Source organism: Sturnira hondurensis, unplaced genomic scaffold (genome assembly GCF_014824575.4).
Source record: "Sturnira hondurensis isolate 20B ecotype Veracruz unplaced genomic scaffold, ASM1482457v3 Scaffold0007865, whole genome shotgun sequence".
Taxonomy (NCBI): Eukaryota; Metazoa; Chordata; class Mammalia; order Chiroptera; family Phyllostomidae; genus Sturnira; species Sturnira hondurensis.
The window spans coordinates 10318005-10336437 of record NW_028080496.1 but is presented as its reverse complement, the minus strand read 5'-3'; the positions used below and the strand labels follow the sequence as shown (position 1 = coordinate 10336437).

At 47.4% G+C, this 18433-nt stretch overlaps 1 protein-coding gene across 10 annotated transcripts in view; it reads right to left on the bottom strand.

Annotated features, from left to right (window-relative positions):
• MEF2A (myocyte enhancer factor 2A) overlaps nt 1-18433 on the bottom strand; it is a 104543-nt gene that overhangs the window by 2903 nt on the left and 83207 nt on the right. For 8 of the 10 annotated variants that reach the window (XM_037053727.1, XM_037053725.1, XM_037053734.1 and 5 more), the window contains 4 exons: nt 7874-8061; nt 5280-5303; nt 2434-2560; nt 216-342 (listed from right to left, as the gene is read on the bottom strand). In XM_037053727.1, the coding sequence (XP_036909622.1) occupies nt 216-342; nt 2434-2560; nt 5280-5303; nt 7874-8061 (466 nt within the window). The remainder of the gene's footprint in view (nt 1-215; nt 343-2433; nt 2561-5279; nt 5304-7873; nt 8062-18433) is intronic. The other 2 variants (XM_037053732.1, XM_037053733.1) reach the window with 1 other exon arrangement.

Sequence of the window (18433 nt, the reverse complement as noted above, 5' to 3'; positions counted from 1 at the left end):
TCGGGCCACCCAAATGCTGTAGAACCCGGAGGGCGGTGGGCCCGTGGAGCAGGTGGGGGACCAGCCACGTTCCGGAAGCAGGGACAGCACAGCAGTCCCTCTGGCCCCCTCGCTTCTGCTTGGGGCACTGAGGACTGTCTGCCAGTTTCTGTGGGGGGGGGTCCCCGGTGCAATGAGGGCGCAGGGGAGACACAGGGAGGCCTCCGGTTACTCACACCAAAGAGCTGAGGGCAGCCTGTCCCAAATGGTGCTGCTGCCAGGCCGACACCTGCCCCAGGGACAGCATCCCTGGGGAGCCGAAGCCCTGCAGGGCCGACAGGTCCGCGCTCGCCAGCGAGTAATCTGGAAGAGAGGGAGGTGTTGCCGGGTTCAGGGCCCGCTTTTCACGCAGTAGCTTCACGGGTTCCTAGGGTGAGAGAAGCCGGGGACTGCCCAACCTCAAACAACAGACCTCAGGGTCTAAATCCCACAAAGTACTTCCTCTTGGGAGGTTTATGGACTTAGTTTATTGAAATAGTTGCAGACAATCAAATAGAGCTAAGTTGCAATTATGTACTAAATATTCATCGTTTGTTATTTCACAAAAAGTTGAGATACTTTTCCAGACTTGTCTATAACACCAAGGCTGTGCTGCACAGCTGCTGACACACACACACACTCTGCCACCTCTGTGAGTGGGCGTACCCACGCGACACAAACTAGAAGCACGGGGCTGCCAGACACCCCGACTGCAAGCAAACTGTTTTCGCGCCACGAAAAGAGCCGGGTTACAAAAGCACAGCACAGACTTTTCTGCGGCTGCTTCAGCCACAGCCACTTTGTCCAGAACATGGGACGCATGCCCACCATTCACTGCAGGGGGTGGGGGGCTCTTCCGGCTCCTCGTCGACACTCGCCTCTCCCATCCAGTCCCAAAGGGAGGCAGCGAAACTCAGCTTCTCATGGCTCGAGAGAGATGTTCAATGAAGTTGCTCTTCCCAGTAAACTAACATTGTTTTAAAAGCAACTGAATTTTTCACAGAACTAGAAAACCCAACAGTGTACAGGGACCCACAGCAGCCCTAAGAGAGGACAAGGTTGGGGTTCACACTGCGTGGCGCAAACTACACTCCAAGGCTGTGAACACACAGGATGGCACCGGCGTAAAGACACACACAGAACTGACCCCACGCCTCGGTGGTCAGTGCACGTTCAACCAAGGCATCAAGAACACACTGGGTGGCAACGACAGTCTCTCTGATCAATGGTCCTGGAAAATCAAACAGATACGTGCAAAAACAAAGAAACCAGACCACCACCTTATATCTGAGAATAAACTGACCATGGATGAGGGACTTAAACGTAACCTCAGGACTCGTGTGGGACCTGGCACCGCCCAGCAGCAGCGAGGGGGGACAGGCCGGTGGAGCGCTGCCCGCCGGTGGTGACGGGCGCCGAGACAGCGCCCAGGAGTACGACCCCTCGCTTTCCTCCAGACTTGCGACTCTTGGATTTGGGCATTTTTTCATGCCCACTGTAAGAGAACATCGTCAACATTTCACCTAAGAGACATCTATTTTCAACCAAGCCTTTTAAAACAAACAAATGCTTTGTTTTAAAAGAACAACTTGGAATCGAAGCGCCAAACACGCACAGCTCTGCGGCTTGAGCTCCAAGGTTTGGAAGTGCCTTGACCAAGCACTTACCCTCCAGTGTAAAACGAGACGATCTCTATTACCGTTCACTCACAAGGAGCATAAAAGAACAAATCCCTGCTTTTCGGCATTGGAACAATTAGCCGGGCACGATTTCACCATGTCCCTCTCCTTCCATTGATGTGTGAGGAGTCCGGCCCAGCTGGTGAGAAGGGGACCTGCACGCGAGTCCACCAGGCCCCGGGAGGCCCATCTAAAGACAACCCGCCACACCCGGGGCCCACTAAGCCAAAAGTGGACCCCACCCAGGGGTGGGCACTGACCAGCTGCCTCTGCAGACAAACGAGAAAGGTCCGGTTCTGTCCCTGAGACCTGAACCACAGACACCACACCACGGTTACACAGAGGCACCACCATGCCCAGCACAGCAAACTCGCTGCACAGCCAAGGCCTGAGCAGGCCGGCCCAGCAAGGAGACAGAGATGTCTTACTGCCCGGGCTGCAGGAGGGAGACAGTGTGAGGACAAAGGGCACAGAAAGGGCCGAGCAGCGGGCTGTCCCTTCCTCGGCGACGGCACGCTGGAATTCTGGGCACAGCTGCAGGGCAGTGAAAGTACACGCTGGGAAATCACTCTGTGACCCGCCTGTTTCCCGTAATGTCCTCAAGGCTGGTGGGCATGTCTTTAACATACCAAACGTGAGTCTGAAACACTGGAAGTCATATGTCTCTATAAACACTTCAAAGGCACACGTGGACCACAGAGCAGAAGGAAACCCAGGAGGGCGGCGGCCGGCTTACCAGTGTTGTAGGCGGTCGGCATGGCCGAGTACACGAGCCCCTGCGGAGGCAGGCTGGGCGTCGCCACGGACACGACCGGGGTGGCCAGGGGCTGCGCGGCTTGAGAACTGCTTATCCTTTGGGGGTTCTGCGGGAGGAGAAGAGGGACACGTGCTGCTGGGCGAGTATTTGTGTTCAGACTTCACATTTTAAAAATAGCATTCGACCTGAAAGTGACACTTTTCACAATTTTATGGTGTCATTTCTTGAAGCAGTGCTGACATGAAAACCTTAAAAATAAATACTAATGGGAATAACTAAATATTGAATTTTAAGGGACATGTTTTCACGCTAATCATTCATCTCCTCCTGTCTTTTCCATGCAGTATTTACTGATGTCGGGGGGCACCTGCGGCACAGAACCCACGTTTCGAGGGGCAGCTCCTCGCTGGGGGGGGTGGGTGTAAATGGGGCCTTGAAGCCACGGCAGGCAGGGCCGGGCTGCCAACACGAACTCCCTGCAGGTTCAAGTGCCTGAAGGCCGCAAAGTCATTAGTCTGTGAAGAAATTCTAAGTCCTTGAGTGTAAAGCTCTAAACTACTTTTAAGTCACGGCTTACTGAGGGGCAGCTTGTATCCACCTGGGCTCCCTTCCCATGAGTTCGCAGCTGGTGTGTGTGTGTAAAGACTCTGTTTTAGAGCAGTTTTAGGTTCACAGGAGAATGGAGGGGAAGGTGCAGAGATCCCCCCCCCGCAAACCTGCACAACCTCCCCATCACCCACGTCGCCCACCAGCCGACCCGGTTTCTAACAGCACGTTTGGCTGCTGGAGAACATGCGTGCCACAGGCTTGCGGACCGACTCCCCCCACTAGTGTCCTGCCTGCCCTGGGAGTGAGCGAACCAGGTCTGCTGTGAACAGTCAGGTCCGACTAAGCCAGTCGCTGTCCCTCGTCAGTGTGTGACGGAGTGCTCCCCACAGCCGCAGGGCGCATTCTGAACCAACAGAAGTGCGGCCCAGCCCCCCCCCGCCCCCCCCCGAGGTGGAGAAGAATCCCCCTGACTTGGGTTTCCCTCTGCGTTTTCAGGAAGGCAGGCCCTGGGTCTATATGCCTGGACACTGACTCCGTAGTAAGGGTCCAGAGCTTGGCTTCTCTCTCTTTAGTTTGTATTTTCTATACAGTCTTCAGTGAGAGTGTTAGAAACACCCTTCAGTACGTGGCTGGACCGCCCAGGACTTCGTCCCAGATGCACCGCGGTGCTGGGACCAGGACCCTCCCTCACCTCCCATTTGCTGGGCGGGAAGGCTGTGACCTCGGGCAGCCTGCCTGCAGAGCTGCTGGGAACCTCGGGAGGGAACTGCGCACCGCATGGGTGGGGCAGGGCCTTACTGCCCCCCAAATGGCTGGGCCTGGGGTTCTCAGAAAACTGGTGGAAAAGGACCCATGTTTCTCTTCCTTCCGACCCACAGCTAGTGGCCTGGAGCTGCCACAGGCTGCGCTGTCCTGGGGCGTCAGGGGGGACTCTGCAGCGTGACTCCCACAGGAGTCTTCAGTGTGGGCTTCAGGGCACCTGGCCCTCCTCGATGAGGGTTGGAGCCACCCAGGAGTATATCCCAGAGTTCAAACCAGCATGAACAGCTTTCTAAATTCTAATACATGCTGTTGGGTGCTGAGATTTAGCAGAGTGACTTCCAGAACCACTAGAGGGCAGTATATTGCCAGATAATTCACAAGGCAGCCTTCATGACAACTTCTAATATGAATTATTTTATCTCAAATTGTAAACTTCTGAACTGTAAACTAACAATTTGGTAATTGTTACTGTATCGTTATTTTCCCAAAAGGCAGTCCAGATCTGCACGTGATATAACCCAGTACTACATGACAGCTGACTAGTACATTTTAACCAATACAAAACCACATCCAAAACTGTGGGAGCACTAATTTAAATAAAGGATGAGCTCGCTCTTACTTTAAGAACGGAGCAGTCTTATTTTGAAAGAAGCACACTGCACAACACGCCCGCATGCACATACACGTCAACTAAACAGATGCCCCTCCCCCATGCTTCCATGCACCCGAGCCCTCCCCGCTGCAACCTGAACTCAGGCAAGTGCTTATCCCCTGAAGGGCTCTCCTCAGAGCTGACTCTGAATTCATACACCCAACGTCTGTGAGGCCTGAGTTTCAGTTCCCAAAGGAAAAACAGATCAACTGAAAGTTATTTTTAGCCAAACTTACTTTCTGGAAGAAAAGCAAATAGAAATCATTTGTTTTGGGGGAAAGAGGTATTAATAGCTACTTTTGAGAATGGAGCATCTTCTGATAAGAGCAGTAAACCTGTGCTCCGCTGCAGACACTCCCTCGGGAAACAGGGACCTCCTCTGTGGCTCAGAGCCTTTCGTGCTGCATGAGATAATCCCGACTGTGAAAAAGGTGACCTCACCAAAAATGATGTAATCATTTTGAAAGGAAGAGAAATAACACAAGACCATGTGTTACAATCTGAGGAACTTTGAAGGTGAAGTCATTTTCTAAAAATACGTTAATAATTTGGGGAGCTATATAAGGTATTTTGCATCTGTAAGAAAATCTTTAACAAGCGTCTTATGACCACGGACAGCTACTGTCCGAATGCTTCGTTCCAATGCTCCCTCCCACAAATGAAATGGATCAAGACAATCAGGAATAGAAGTCTCAACACTGTATTACCACTGGATTGGTTTAGTTACTCAAAGTGTTTGGACAGTGCTTAGTCACAAGGAAAAAATCTGTGTAGTGGGAACACTGGTTAGGTAAAAGCGTGTAAGAGAATTAGTACTTTGTACACCTTTTCCAAGTCCCTTCAAGCAAAAACCCACACTCACCAACTCCAACTCCTCTTCCTCCGACTGCGCTCAGAACACAAGAGGGATGAGAGAGTTACTAAGACCGTTGGTATTCAACAATAAAGTTTTTCTTTACCAAAACATGTTGTTTGGACACTAGCAGATGCTGAAAATTCTAAATAGGTCATTATATATGCAATAAATACAAACATTAATTATTTGTTATCTCTTGCAGTGGATTTTGAAAGCCTGGGAAGACTCTGACAGTGTCCCCCACCGGCTGCACCCAGCCACGCGAGCTGCCGCCGCCGCACTGAAACGGGCCCGGTCACAGGCCGGTTCGCCTCCATCCAGCCTCACACCTCAGCCCTCTCGGCTCGGCCCCACCTGGGCACACACCTCCTTTGTCTCCAGCCAGAGTCTCTACTTCTTGGGCAGAAGTTATTTTCCCTCACCCCCACAGCAGTTAGCACAGTGTTTGGGAACCACAAGAGCTCAAACATCAGTTAATAGGTATAACGGTTTTACACAACACAGATTTACATGTATCTACCGTTTGCAAATACTGTCTTCCCATGAATAAAGTAACTGCCACAGAGACACCCCAATGGGAAGAACAGGAGGCCGCAGGGGGAGGGGCCTGAGAATCAGGTACAGGAAGGAGATAACGGAAACCTGTTTGCTCCTTGTCTCTTACACACCTAGAAAATGTTTGTATTTGAGAAACCATGGACTGACTAGCTTTTCCTACTTCCCTTCGGTGTCTCTGTCAGCCTGTGAAAGGCGTCTTCACAGGCATCACCGACACATGAAGCCTCACATAAAGCAGGTTTATCTGCAAAGAAACAGCATAAACAGGAGGGAGGCGGGCTATTTGCCGGGTGGGGGGAAGGCACGGTTGGCCAACAACGGTCTCTCTCGTGGGCAGGATGCACCTCATCTCGAGTGACGGGACAGTTGCGCACTCGCAGCTCCGGGACCCCCACCAAAATGCGAGGGTGCATGTATGTACCCTCATTGCCCTGCAGGGGTATGGGTGGAGGTGGTGTGTGGTCAGTTTGGGGTATTGCCTGGAGATGCTTCTTGGCCTCTGCTTTAAAAAACCAGAGATGATCCTGACCACTTGCTAAACGCCTGGATACAGTTTGGCCAGAAACACAGCCGTTTACCGGTAGTTCTCGTGAATGTGGCTGAGCTAGCGCCCCTTTCCCACTTCCCGGGGCTCTTGGGGTGCCAGGGTCACTGTCCATGTCCTCACAGATTAGCACAGATTTTCTGTCCCACAGAGAGTAGGGAGAAGGATCCGGCCGACCTCCGTGCCCCGCAAGAGGGCCTGTTTGAGCACATGCCCCACCGGTTTTGGGAGTGCCCCCTCGTTGCCCCGGCCTGGCCGGGGAACACCTGGCCTCCCCAGCCCCCTCGAGGAGGTCTTGCTGCCTCGCCTTCCTGGTCCAGGAAAGTCAGCGTGTGCGCTGCCCACTCCCCAGGGGGAGTCTGGGCCACTCAGCGGCCCTGACACATTCGCACTACAATGTGCTCACGGAGAACTGAACTTTTTGCCTGTCTGGCTGTTTTCACAGAAAGGCTGGGAGGGACACGGTTCCCAGCTTTCTGTATCTCCAAATGAGAAAATGCTTCTTTGTTTGTTGAGCTAAAAGAGTTTGGCCCTGGTCTCTTCTGTGCTATGTTGGGGAAGCACTGACGTCTCCCTCACTCATTGCTGCCCAGCCGAGGTCGGTTTGGGGTGGACGAGGCATCGTGCGTGAAGGTGCCCGGCGTCTCTAAAGCAGTGCGCAGACGCAGAGTCACTATCTGAAGCCTGAGAGTGTCGCTCTCACTTGCAAAAACTCCGATGTTGAGTTCCAGCACCTACTCAGCAGCTGGAAGCTCCGGCACGTCACGCTGCACGTCAGCAGCCCGACCGCTGCCAAACTCACTGTTGGTGTAAAACTCGTGTTATGTTCTAGTTTTCTTCCTACAAGAGACTAGGGGGTAAAACATACTCTTCTCTGCCTGGAGACACAGGGCTCGACAGTGAATGAGGCTGGAACTGTAAAGACACTGCCGAGGTCTGGGCGGGGGAGACCTGTACTCCATCCAGAGACTTTAGGGGGAAGGTTATTTGAAAAGGAATAAATCAAAACTTATTTGGAGACGAGCTCACTCAGGTTTTCATGCATTCTTCCCCAGTCTACAGCAGTGCTCGTTGGCATGTAGAACTTCCTAACAAATTATTTACAGTGTTTCCACACAGGAGGGCACGGGCCATGGATCACTGGAAGTGTGCACAGCACAGAGAAAAAATACTTCAGTCGGGTTTAATTGATCAGTTCAGGGATGAGACCTCTAAGTAAAGACCCCAGCCTGGTAAAATTAAAAGTACGCTCAAAACTAACCTCTTCATATTTAGCTTTCATTTTAAATAACCATTAAGCAGACTTATTTTCCATTTCTCCATCATCTGTTTTCTGTGTATTTAAAATAGACTTGTTTCTTCAAATGCTAATTTCAAAAAGAAGTCATCATTAGGAAAAAGCCTAGAGTCTATGACAGTATGGAACATTCAGAAAGAAAACACAGACTGTGCAGAAGACACACGATTCAAAGACTAGCACTGAGAAGGGTGAGCGTACCAGAGGCGGCATCATGCCCTTGCTGGAAGGAGGGATGACAACGCGGAGGTCTGGTTTCCGGCTGTTCATGGCCAGGTTGCCACCGCCCGGAGGAGGGGGCGACTTTGTGGGCATGACTTTGCCCACGCTGTTTGCACCAGTAGTTCCGATCAGATTTGGAGAAGCTCTTGAGTTTACAAATCCATTCCCTGGAAAAAAAGAAATATTGCTCATTAACATAGAAAGCGTTATTCAAATATTTTGGTATGAATATGAAGCAAATTTTCCCCAGTTCCGATTTCAAATGAATTTTGTAGGAAAACGCATTAAGCCCTGGCTGGTGTAGCTCAGTGGATTGAGCGCAGGCCTGTGAACCACACGATCGTGGTTCGATTCCCAGTCAGGGCACATGCCTGGGTTGCAGGCCAGTTCCCAGCAGGGGACACATGAGAGGCAACCACACATTGATATTTCTCTCCCTCTCTCCCACCCTTCCCCTCTAAAGATAAATAAATAAATAAATAAATAAATAAGTTGCATTAGTAGCTAAACCATGTACCTCTGACTACTTTTAAAATGAGCAAAGAAAGTTAACCAAAGTCCGAAGTGTATACAAAGCTTAAGATTAAGGCCACATGTGCTCGGCCTCACTGCGTGGACCTGCTGAGGCAGCGCTAGAAACCCGAGACGCGTTTCTAATGGAGCATCCCCTAGCGGGGCCCGGAGCAGTACGGGCGTCACAGGAGTGCTCCTGAGACCAGCCTGTCCACCCCCGTGACAGCGAGGCTCCCTACCAGATGCCAGGCGAGAAGTGAGCTACCGCAGCACTGCCTGCCCGGGACCTCTGGTCCACCAAGTACCTCCTCCTCCGAGCGGCAGCTCTGCCTTGTTTCTCCAGCTGGCACGAGGGTCTTCACTAAGTATCTCTGCTTTATCCGACTTCAATTTCCCCATTTCTGCTTTTTAACTTTCTCTACCAGAAATGCCTCTCTCAGAGAAAATGGGGAAATGGGTACACTGTGGTGTGTGCCCTACACGCGGGCACCCATTGAGAAAGAAAATAAATGTACAACAGCATCCCTGTTTCCATGGATACTGCGGTCACTGTAGTCACGTGCCACAGCCCTGTGGCTTGAATGGGGCTGACGCCACATCAGTCACCCTTGCCCCAGACTGGCTTGGGGGCCAGCCCTGACTCAGGGCCAGCCCGGGCGTAAACAGCATGCTCCCTCACCACAGCGATGGGATCACGGACACCCCACCAGAGCCTCGGTAGAGAAGTTGTTCTAAGGGGGTAGAGGAGCAATGACCCAGTACAATGACCGAGGAAGGATTTTATTCTCCAGCCACTTTGACACCCAGAAGAAAGGCAGACTGAAGGGCAGGCTGACAGAAAGGCGAACTGGGAAAAACGACAGGGCCCGCCACTCTTGTGGTCTGTACGACTCCAGTCTTTCCAGTTACATACCGGCGAGGAAATGCCCTGTGTTATTTAAGCTTAATTCTGATGGTTTTGTTAGTCTCAAGGGATGGTATTCTGGTGCAAATAGTGAGTATTCACCAGTTTGTAATTCAGTCAGAGAGATAATGCCACAAATTTTTTAAAGGTCAAGTAACAAGTATACTTGGTATACCAAGTACACCTCATTTATAAAACAGAGGCTACTATGCTATTTTAATTTCTAAGTAAATCACAAACAAAGCAGGAAAAAGAAGACAAAATTAATAGATACTTAAAATATTTGGTGAAAATTTAATTACTAAACCCAAGATACAGTGTTAACTATCTATAAAAAATACAGCATAGGTGACTCTACTGTTGCATATTTTTAAGATAAATCATCAACTATAATAAAAAACATAAGAAACTAAGTTAACCGCGTGTACGGTGCATTCCTGGCAGTGGAAACTTCACCCATGAACACTGCACTATTTTTTTCTATTTTGAAGAGTCCCCATGTCTGTCTGCTACCACACGTAGATGTTAATTTAAGAATATTAAGTAGATAATGTTAAAGAATTATTACTGGCTAAAGAATTCCATTCCTAATACAGGGATCGTACCTCCCTGTAGTAAAGGCCATATACGATAAACCTATAGCTAACAGCAAACTCAATGGGGAAAAACCACTAGCGTGTCCCTCAAGATCAGGAACAAGGCAGGGATGCCGCTGTCACCACTTCTGTTCGAACAGCACCGGGCGTCCCAGCCAAGCGGGTCAGATGGGAAGAAGAAATGAAGAGGTATCTAAGTCGGAAGGGAGGAAGTAAAGTTTTCCTTATTTGCAGATGACACAATAGTGTACATAGAGAACCCTAAAAATTCCACACACACAAAAAATCAGTGAAGTAGCAGGATACAAAATAAATATTCAGAAATTAGTTGCATTTTTTACACCAATAATATGAACTATCAGAAAGGGAAATTAGGAGAACAATTACATTTGCCCTGGCTGGTGTGGCTCAGAGGACTGAGCCCCGGCTCGTGAAGCAGAGGGTTATGGGCGCCCACTAGGGGGCGCTCAAGAGGCAACCACACATTGATGTTTCTCTCTTTCCCTTCTCCTCTCTCTGAAAATCAATAAATAAAATCTTTAAAAATATAAAATTAAAAAAACTTAAAATAACAATTACATTTAACATTGTATCAGAAAAATGCCTAGGAATAAATTCAACCAAGGAGATAAAAGATCTGTACTTGAAACACTTAAGACACTGAAGAAAGAAAGTGAAGACACAAATGAACGGAAGCATAAACTACTCATCAGTACAAGAAACCAACATCATTAACACGTCCATACTGCCCAGAGCGATCTATAGACTCAATGCAATTCTTATCAAAATGCCAATCATGTGTTTCACTAACTAAACAAATAACCCCAAAATGTGTATGTAACCACAAGAGACCACAAATAGCCACAGGAATCTTGAGAACAAAGACCAAGGGCAGAGGTACCACACTACCTGATACCAAACCACACTACGAGGCTACAGAAATCAAAACAGCATGGTACTGGTGTAAAAGTAGACACATAGATCAACAGAACAGAGAGTCCGGAAACAAATCCACACTTACATGGTCCATTAATCTATGACCAAGGAGGCAAAAACATACAATGGAGTAAAATAGTCTATTCACTAAATGATGTTGGGAAAATTGGACAGATACATGTGAAAAAAATAAAAAGAAACTAGACCACATTATATACTATAAATAAAAAACTCAAAATGGATTGAAGACTGAAACATAAGACCCAAAATCATAAAACTCCTGGGAAAAAAACACAGATAGTAAAGTCCCTGACATTTCTGTTAACATATTTTTTTTCTGATGTATCTCCGTGGGCAAGGGAAACAAAAGAAAAAGAATAAACAAACGGGACTACATAAAACTAAAAAATGTTTTTGTACAGCACAAGAAACCGTCAACAAAATGAAAAGACAAACTGCTGAAGGAGAGAAGATATTCATCAATGATACAATAAGGGTTAGTCTCTAAAATTTATGAAGAACTCATACAACTCAACACCAAAGAAGCAAACAATCCAAGGAAAGGTGCGTAGAGGGCCTGACTAGACACCTCCCCAAAGAGCACACACAGACGGCCAAGGGACACAGGAGAAGATGTTCTCATCACTGTCAGAGAGATGCAAATCAAACCCACAATGAGGTATCACCCCACACTTGTCAGAATATCTATCGTCAAATCAAGAAGTGCGGGGGACAACGTAGAGAAAAGGGAACCCTGTTGGTGGGATTGCAGACTGGTGCAGCCGCTGTGAAAAACAGTATGGAGGATCCTCAAAAAATGAAAAATGGAGCTGCCCATGACTCAGTGATTTTACTTCTGGGTATACACACCGAGAGAAACCCAAAACACTAATTCAAAAGACTACGCACACCCCTATGTTCACTGCAGTGTTTCTGACAACAGCCAAGATAACAGAAGCAACCCAAGTGCCCATCAACAGGCGAATGAATAAAAAAGTGCTGGTACGTGTATACAATACAATGGAATATTACTCAGACATAGAAAAAGAATGGAATCTTACCATTTGCAGAAGTATGAATGGAACTAGTGGGTACTGTGCAAAGTGAAATAAGACAAAGACAAATGCCATATGATTACTCTTTTATGTGGAGTCTAAAAAACCAAACCAAACAGAAACAGACTCACAGACACAGAGAACAGATGCACGGCTGCGGAGGGAACAGGGAGATGGGCAGCATGGGTGGAAAAGGCAAAGGGATGAGGAAGTACAAATGGCAGTCACGAAGGAGTCACGGGCCGTATCTCCAGCACCGGAAACACCATCAGTGATGCTGTGATCACTGTGCATGGTGCGGGCGGGCACTGGAAACACTGGGGGTGGGGGAACCCTTTGTAAAGGACACGACTGTCTACCCACAGTGCTGCATGCCTGAACCCAATAAAAAATAATGCTGAATATAAACTGTAATTGAAAGATAAAATGTAAAAATCCCACTCTTCATGTTTATTACAAAGCTGACCAAAAAAAAAAAAAAATAGAATAATGAACCAGAAGTTTCTGGAGGACTGACCAGGCCCCTTGAATTCTCTGGCTGGGACCTGGAAGTCACACACAGCAGTAGCAACCATCAAAATTCAGACACCGGACAGAGCCACCTCCATCATTTGGAAACAAACTTTTAAACATCTGCTCGGTGGGGGGTCTGGGAAAGGAGAGAAACCTGGACTGTCGAGAGCTTTTCCTCCAGTCAGCAGGAGAAGGAACAGGCCATGGAGGCGTTCATTAATGTGCCAGAATCACACTCCCGGAAGGACAAGAGCAACACAACAGAGGCAAGTGCACAGAACTTAGAAACAGAAAGCAGAGCACGAATGCGGGTTTGGGGCTCCATCGGGGAAGCCCCATGGGACCGCCCACCACGCAGTCCACGTGGGCAGCAACAGCAGAGGACGGGCACCCTGGGTAACGGGGAGAAGGGAAGGCCCTCAGAAGAGCAGGGAGGCTGTGGCTCCTCCCAGCGACCACCAAGGGAAGGGCAGCTGTGCCCGCCCTGTTCCTTCCCCTCCCACAGAAGGCAGCAAAGGCAACTTCAGAGTCCACACGTGGGCCTAGAAACCGGCCCAGACTCGCCCCGGAAGGGGCAGCGATGGCCCCACAGAACTCAGTGAGTTAGCGACAATGACCACTGTGCACCGCTCTGTGTTTCACTTTAGGAGCTTTTGTACTGGTTTTATGGGATCATTTCAATTTTATCTGAGTTTCTTAAATGAAACGGAATTATTACCTAAAACCACTTACAGCACGATGATGTTTGGAAGTTCATGAAATATTTCAGGACGGGACATAAGGTACAGGACCAGTTGAGAGATACCTGTTTATCAAACCTAAAATTTTGTTAAAACATTTAACTAGTAACAGACAGATTATGTCCTTGAAGGTAATCTGAAGAAAATGGACGGATGCTTCAGTATATCTGCTTACAATATACCTAACGTTTAAAAAATACATGTTATTTATGACTTAATTACTCATGAGAAACCACAAACCAGTGTTTTGCCAATGGGACACGGCCAACTTTGTTGGCCCCTCAACAGGATGCTTCCGAGGGACAGAGAAACTGCAGTGTGGGGGGTGCGGCACTGAGGGCCTGGCCTGTGTCTCCTCAGCAGCTGTCATTCAAAACGTCAGGACCCCAGACAGCTGGCATCTCCTCCCTGCCCACCACCCCCACTCTCATCCACGCTTTCCTGCCTTCTCCAAAACTCTCACCCAGGGGCCCACCAGTTTTCACGCACTTAGGGGATTTCATTTTGCTGTGAGACCGGCATCTCAGTTGACCTTATAGGCCATTTCCTGCCTTCTGCTTCCATCACCCTGAAGGGCATGCACTGAACCCAGGCTGACCACTGCCCACACCCTGGAGAGCCATTTCCTGCAGAAATCAGCGCTGAGAGCAAACACAGCCTCCTCCCAGCGCCTCCCTGAGGGAGCGGAGCTGCTCTGGGAGCTGGGCAGAGAGAACAGCCCATCACCTGGATGTACGATGCTTATCCCACAGTTTCATTCAAAGATAGGACGGTTTACTAGAAACTAGCGAAACGTTAGATTAACATTGATGACAGATGAACAGCATTCTTTAAATGAAATACTGGCATGCTTATCTGTTCCTAAACTCTGACAATACTTAGAAGGTTCTTACCGACTTGCTTGGCACTCAGATCCGAAGGATAAAGCAGCATTCCCCCCACCCAGCACGTCACGGGATGACTCAGGGTGTGATTTAGAATGACGCGTTATCAAGAAGCGCAAATGGCTCTTCCCGTGCGGGGTGTGTGGTGCCTTTCAGCTCCACACGGCAGCTGGTGACCCCCGAGAATCCAGTTATGAGGATGGGAGGGACCTAAAAGCACGGCACTGCAGTGTGAGGCCCAGAGGAGAGCAGACGACTCCAGGATGATGTCAGGGTTTGGGGACGTGCCAGGAGGAAACGAGATAATCTTCGATGCACCATTTGTTACTGTGTGGAGTGGAGTGACACACTACCAGCTCATTTTTCATGACAAAAATGAAGGTGTTGTTGAGACTTTTGAAGTGGATAACCTGTAGTACATAACTCATCTTGCCATGGCCTACAAATTTAGGAATTGAGGCCAGTTCTAAGTGAGTAAACCCAATTTAATGCGGTTAAAATGTGCTTTGGGGCCTCACACAAACTTCACAAATACGCTCTCAAGGAACCTGCGTGGCCACGCCTCCGGAATCGTCACAAAGCTGGTGTGGGCTTGCAGGCAGATCATTCAGCACTGTCGGTCTGCCTCACAGAACACCACGTCAGCTGAAATAATCCAAGTGGCTGGAGACCACTCCCTGTCCTTAATGCTACTCCTCTAGGGCTAACATGTGGACAATGACGTTGTTAATATTTTATTACTATGAATGTATTCCAAGTTGAATCGACATGCAGAGGATTTTGAAAATCTCAAGGGATTCTGAAAAATTCATCTACAGCAAAGTTCAATAATTTTTATCGTATTTGACAAATTTTCATAATATCTGACAAACTTTCAGCTGATTATTCAGTAAACAAATACACATTTTAAAAGTCTATAAAATTATATCTTTTGCATAAAAAACTAAATGAGGTTTCTAAAATTAAAAAGACCTTGGGTTTCAAAATCACTGATGACATATTTCCTTGGTGAAAATTCGTGCGTGATAGACAAAATAAACTGTCCATTAAAAGTGTATAATCTGCAACCGGCAGTGCTCAGGAGGTGCTGCTGCCGCCCTTTCCGAACACTGCCTACCCCCTCACTGCCCCTCAGGAGGGGCAGCCCCGGCAAGGCCACACCCCCTTCTCCTTCACAGACTTCACGCGTCCTCTCCCCACCCAGGGCGTCCGCCACCCACCGACTCAGCAGGACTCTGAGGTCCGAAATCCTGCTCTGTGTCTCCTCAGTCTATGCCCCCACGCAACCGTCCGGTGGCCACTTCCCCCCAGACACGCTCCTGTCATCGCAAACTGAACCTGCTCTGGGCACGCCCACACTCCCGGCCACGCCTCCCTCTTCACCCTGCCTTTGCCTCAACCAGCTCTGCTTTTCGCCTGCCACTCGGCCCGATTAACTGCGCTCGACCCTCAGCCACTCCAAGAGCTTCCTGATGAGTCCTTCTAGTTCTAGTCCTATATATATATTTTTTTCCTCCTTCCTCAACATGTTTTTAAAAAGTGAAGTTGCCAGACATCAGAGATTTTACTTTATGCTTGACCTTTAAACAGAGGCGCAACAGTTAAAAGGAGTTCCCAAAGTCATCACTACAGCGTCATCTGAATGTTAAATGGAAACTCTCAGAAGGGAAACAGATGCAGTGAGCCTTAATGAAGTAAGTGGGCTGCCACTATGAAAGAGATATTCAGTTTAGGATATGTACAAAACTGGCAGGTTTTATTTGGATATACAATGACATCAACTGAAAAAAAATCACTATCTTAGCCCTGGCTGCTCTAGCTCAGTGGATTGAGCATGGGCCTGTGAACCAAAGAGTCACTGGTTCAATTCCCAGTCGGGGCACATGCCTGGGTTGTGGGCTGAGTCCCCAGTGGGGGATGCATGAGAGGCAACCACACATTGATGTTTCTCTTTCTCCCTCCCTTCACTTTTCCCTAAAAATTAATAAAATCTTTTTAAAACTCACCATCTTAAAAGGGAAAAAAAACAAATGAATGCTCTAATTTACTATAATAATAATTTTATGACTATAGAGGTATGCTATCAATATGGCATCATAGAAAGTTCAGAAACTAGAAAAAGAGGGAAAATGCATATTCACAGCATCCTAATGTAAATATTGTAATCGGTTTGGATTCCCCTTTTTATTTTCCATGTGAATTTTTTTGCATAGTTTTAAATCATAATTGAAAAGGAACTCAGTTGAAAATTTTAATATACTTAATTTTCATACTTTTGAACATGTTGATTTGTTCCTATTATTCACTGCTATAAAGTTGTTGGGGATGGCTGGGTTGGGGGGGGTGGGGTTGGCAGGGAAGAAAACAAAAACAAAACAAAAACAAAAAGACAGAGTTGTAATGAACCTTTTCATAATCTAGTTTCTTTCTCTCAGAGAGATCCCCAGAAAGGGGATTAGTGGGCTCACGGGCATAAACATTTTTACAACAACTAAAACGCCTTGCCAGAAGCATTTAAGAAAGACCACTACTGATTCACAGTGCCACCAGCAGGCACATTTATTGTTAGGACTCTGACTAATACAACACATCACGGAACGGCGCACAAAGCCAAACCGTCAGGGATGCACCACCAAGTGCACGTCCATGCAGCCATCGGACGAGAGGGCGCACTGCCTGAACCCTGCTGTGCCTGCTGTGTCTGACGGCTCCTCACCACAGCAACACTTCCAAGCGGCCCGTCAGAAACCACTTATTTTGGTGGGAGGGGCGGTATGTACAGCAAAACACACTTTAAATCCACATACACTCTAAGTATTGCACAGAAATAACTACTTCCAGCTGGTATCCAAATTAAGTGGTACAAGATGTCTACCTGGTTGAATATAAATTCCGAGGAAGCACATGTCAAAAAGCAGTTATAACACAAATGTGATTTAGGGTCTACTTCAAATGGGCAGAGTAAGCAGAACGAGGTCCAGTGCAGGTAAAACAAGTGTGTAACAGTGCAGATCAAGACATCCGGTTGTGACGTGCTGTCAGGTGTATACTGAGAAGCAGGATTTATTTCTGTGTATGGAAATGGTCTTAAATAAATCACCAAGGGCTTAAAATATTTTAATGCTAAATTTTAAATTGTAATAGAAATTCATGCTCACTCATTATGAGTATTAACATGATTATTAATGCTGACCACATTAAAATAGCTGATGGGGAGGAAGGGAACGGCGGTGGGACAGAGGCACACGGGATGAGCGAGTAGGACGCTGGAACGCTCGGGACGAGCCCGCGATGACGCGCCTAACCCTAGATGTGTGGTCAGGGCAACCCTCTAGACCTGGGGGTCTAATGGGCAGGAGGAGGCTTACAAAAAAAAAAAAGGAAAGAAAGAAAAGAAACAATTACAAGTAGCATGTCAAATAAGGATGATGACAAAGTCCAACTTTGAAATCACCAAAGGGAACACAGAAAACTGAGCCGCAGAGATGAAGTCTAATTTTAGTGTGAAAAGGGGAAAAAAACGAGGAGAGAACCAATAATGCACTTGTTTCACAGGAGAAAAAACTACACTTACGGTGCCGGCGGGATGAGGAAAACATAAAGGCATGGGAGGACATTTCAAAAAGTTACATTTCACGAAGTAAAAATAATTTTGGAAATAAAACCAAGAACTATTAAAATTAACATTCAACAAAATAGGAATGACTGATGGCAGCCTTAAGCAGGTTGGAAAGTAGATGAGAAAGCAATACAGATAGTGTTGGGGAATAAAAGCATATATGAAAAATGCAAATGAACTAAAACAGAGGCAAAAAGACACTAAATATGTGGAAGTACACACCCAAGTGTAACTGCTCTAACATAACTGGTAGGGCCTTTATGAACTTTACACATTAATTACTTGTTTTAAAATCCTACAACTAGATCATATCTGTTTAACTCCATTAAAATAGCAATTAATGCAGTGGTAGATACACCATATTCTGCCATGTATGATGAGAACTTTCTTGCCCAAATTTTTGAGGGGAAAATAAGGATGTGCATCATGCATGGGTAGCACCTGAAACACCTTGTGTCTGTTCTCGTGTTTTGTAATTCTTTGTTACATAAAATTTCTTGTACCATAGTATATTAAACAATAAATGCTAAAATTCCTTTATAATGCAAAAAACAAGTATCTAACTATACATAAATAAATAATTGAATTAAAGCATTAAAAAAACCCTGGCTGGTGTGGCTCAGTGGATTGAGTGCCAGTTTGTGAACCAAAGGGTCACCAGTTCAATTCCCAGTCAGGGCACATGCCTGGGTTGCAGGCCAGGTCCCCAGTAGGTGCCACGTAAGACGCAACCACACGTTGATGTTTCTCTCCCTCTCTTTCTCCCTTCCCTTCTCTCT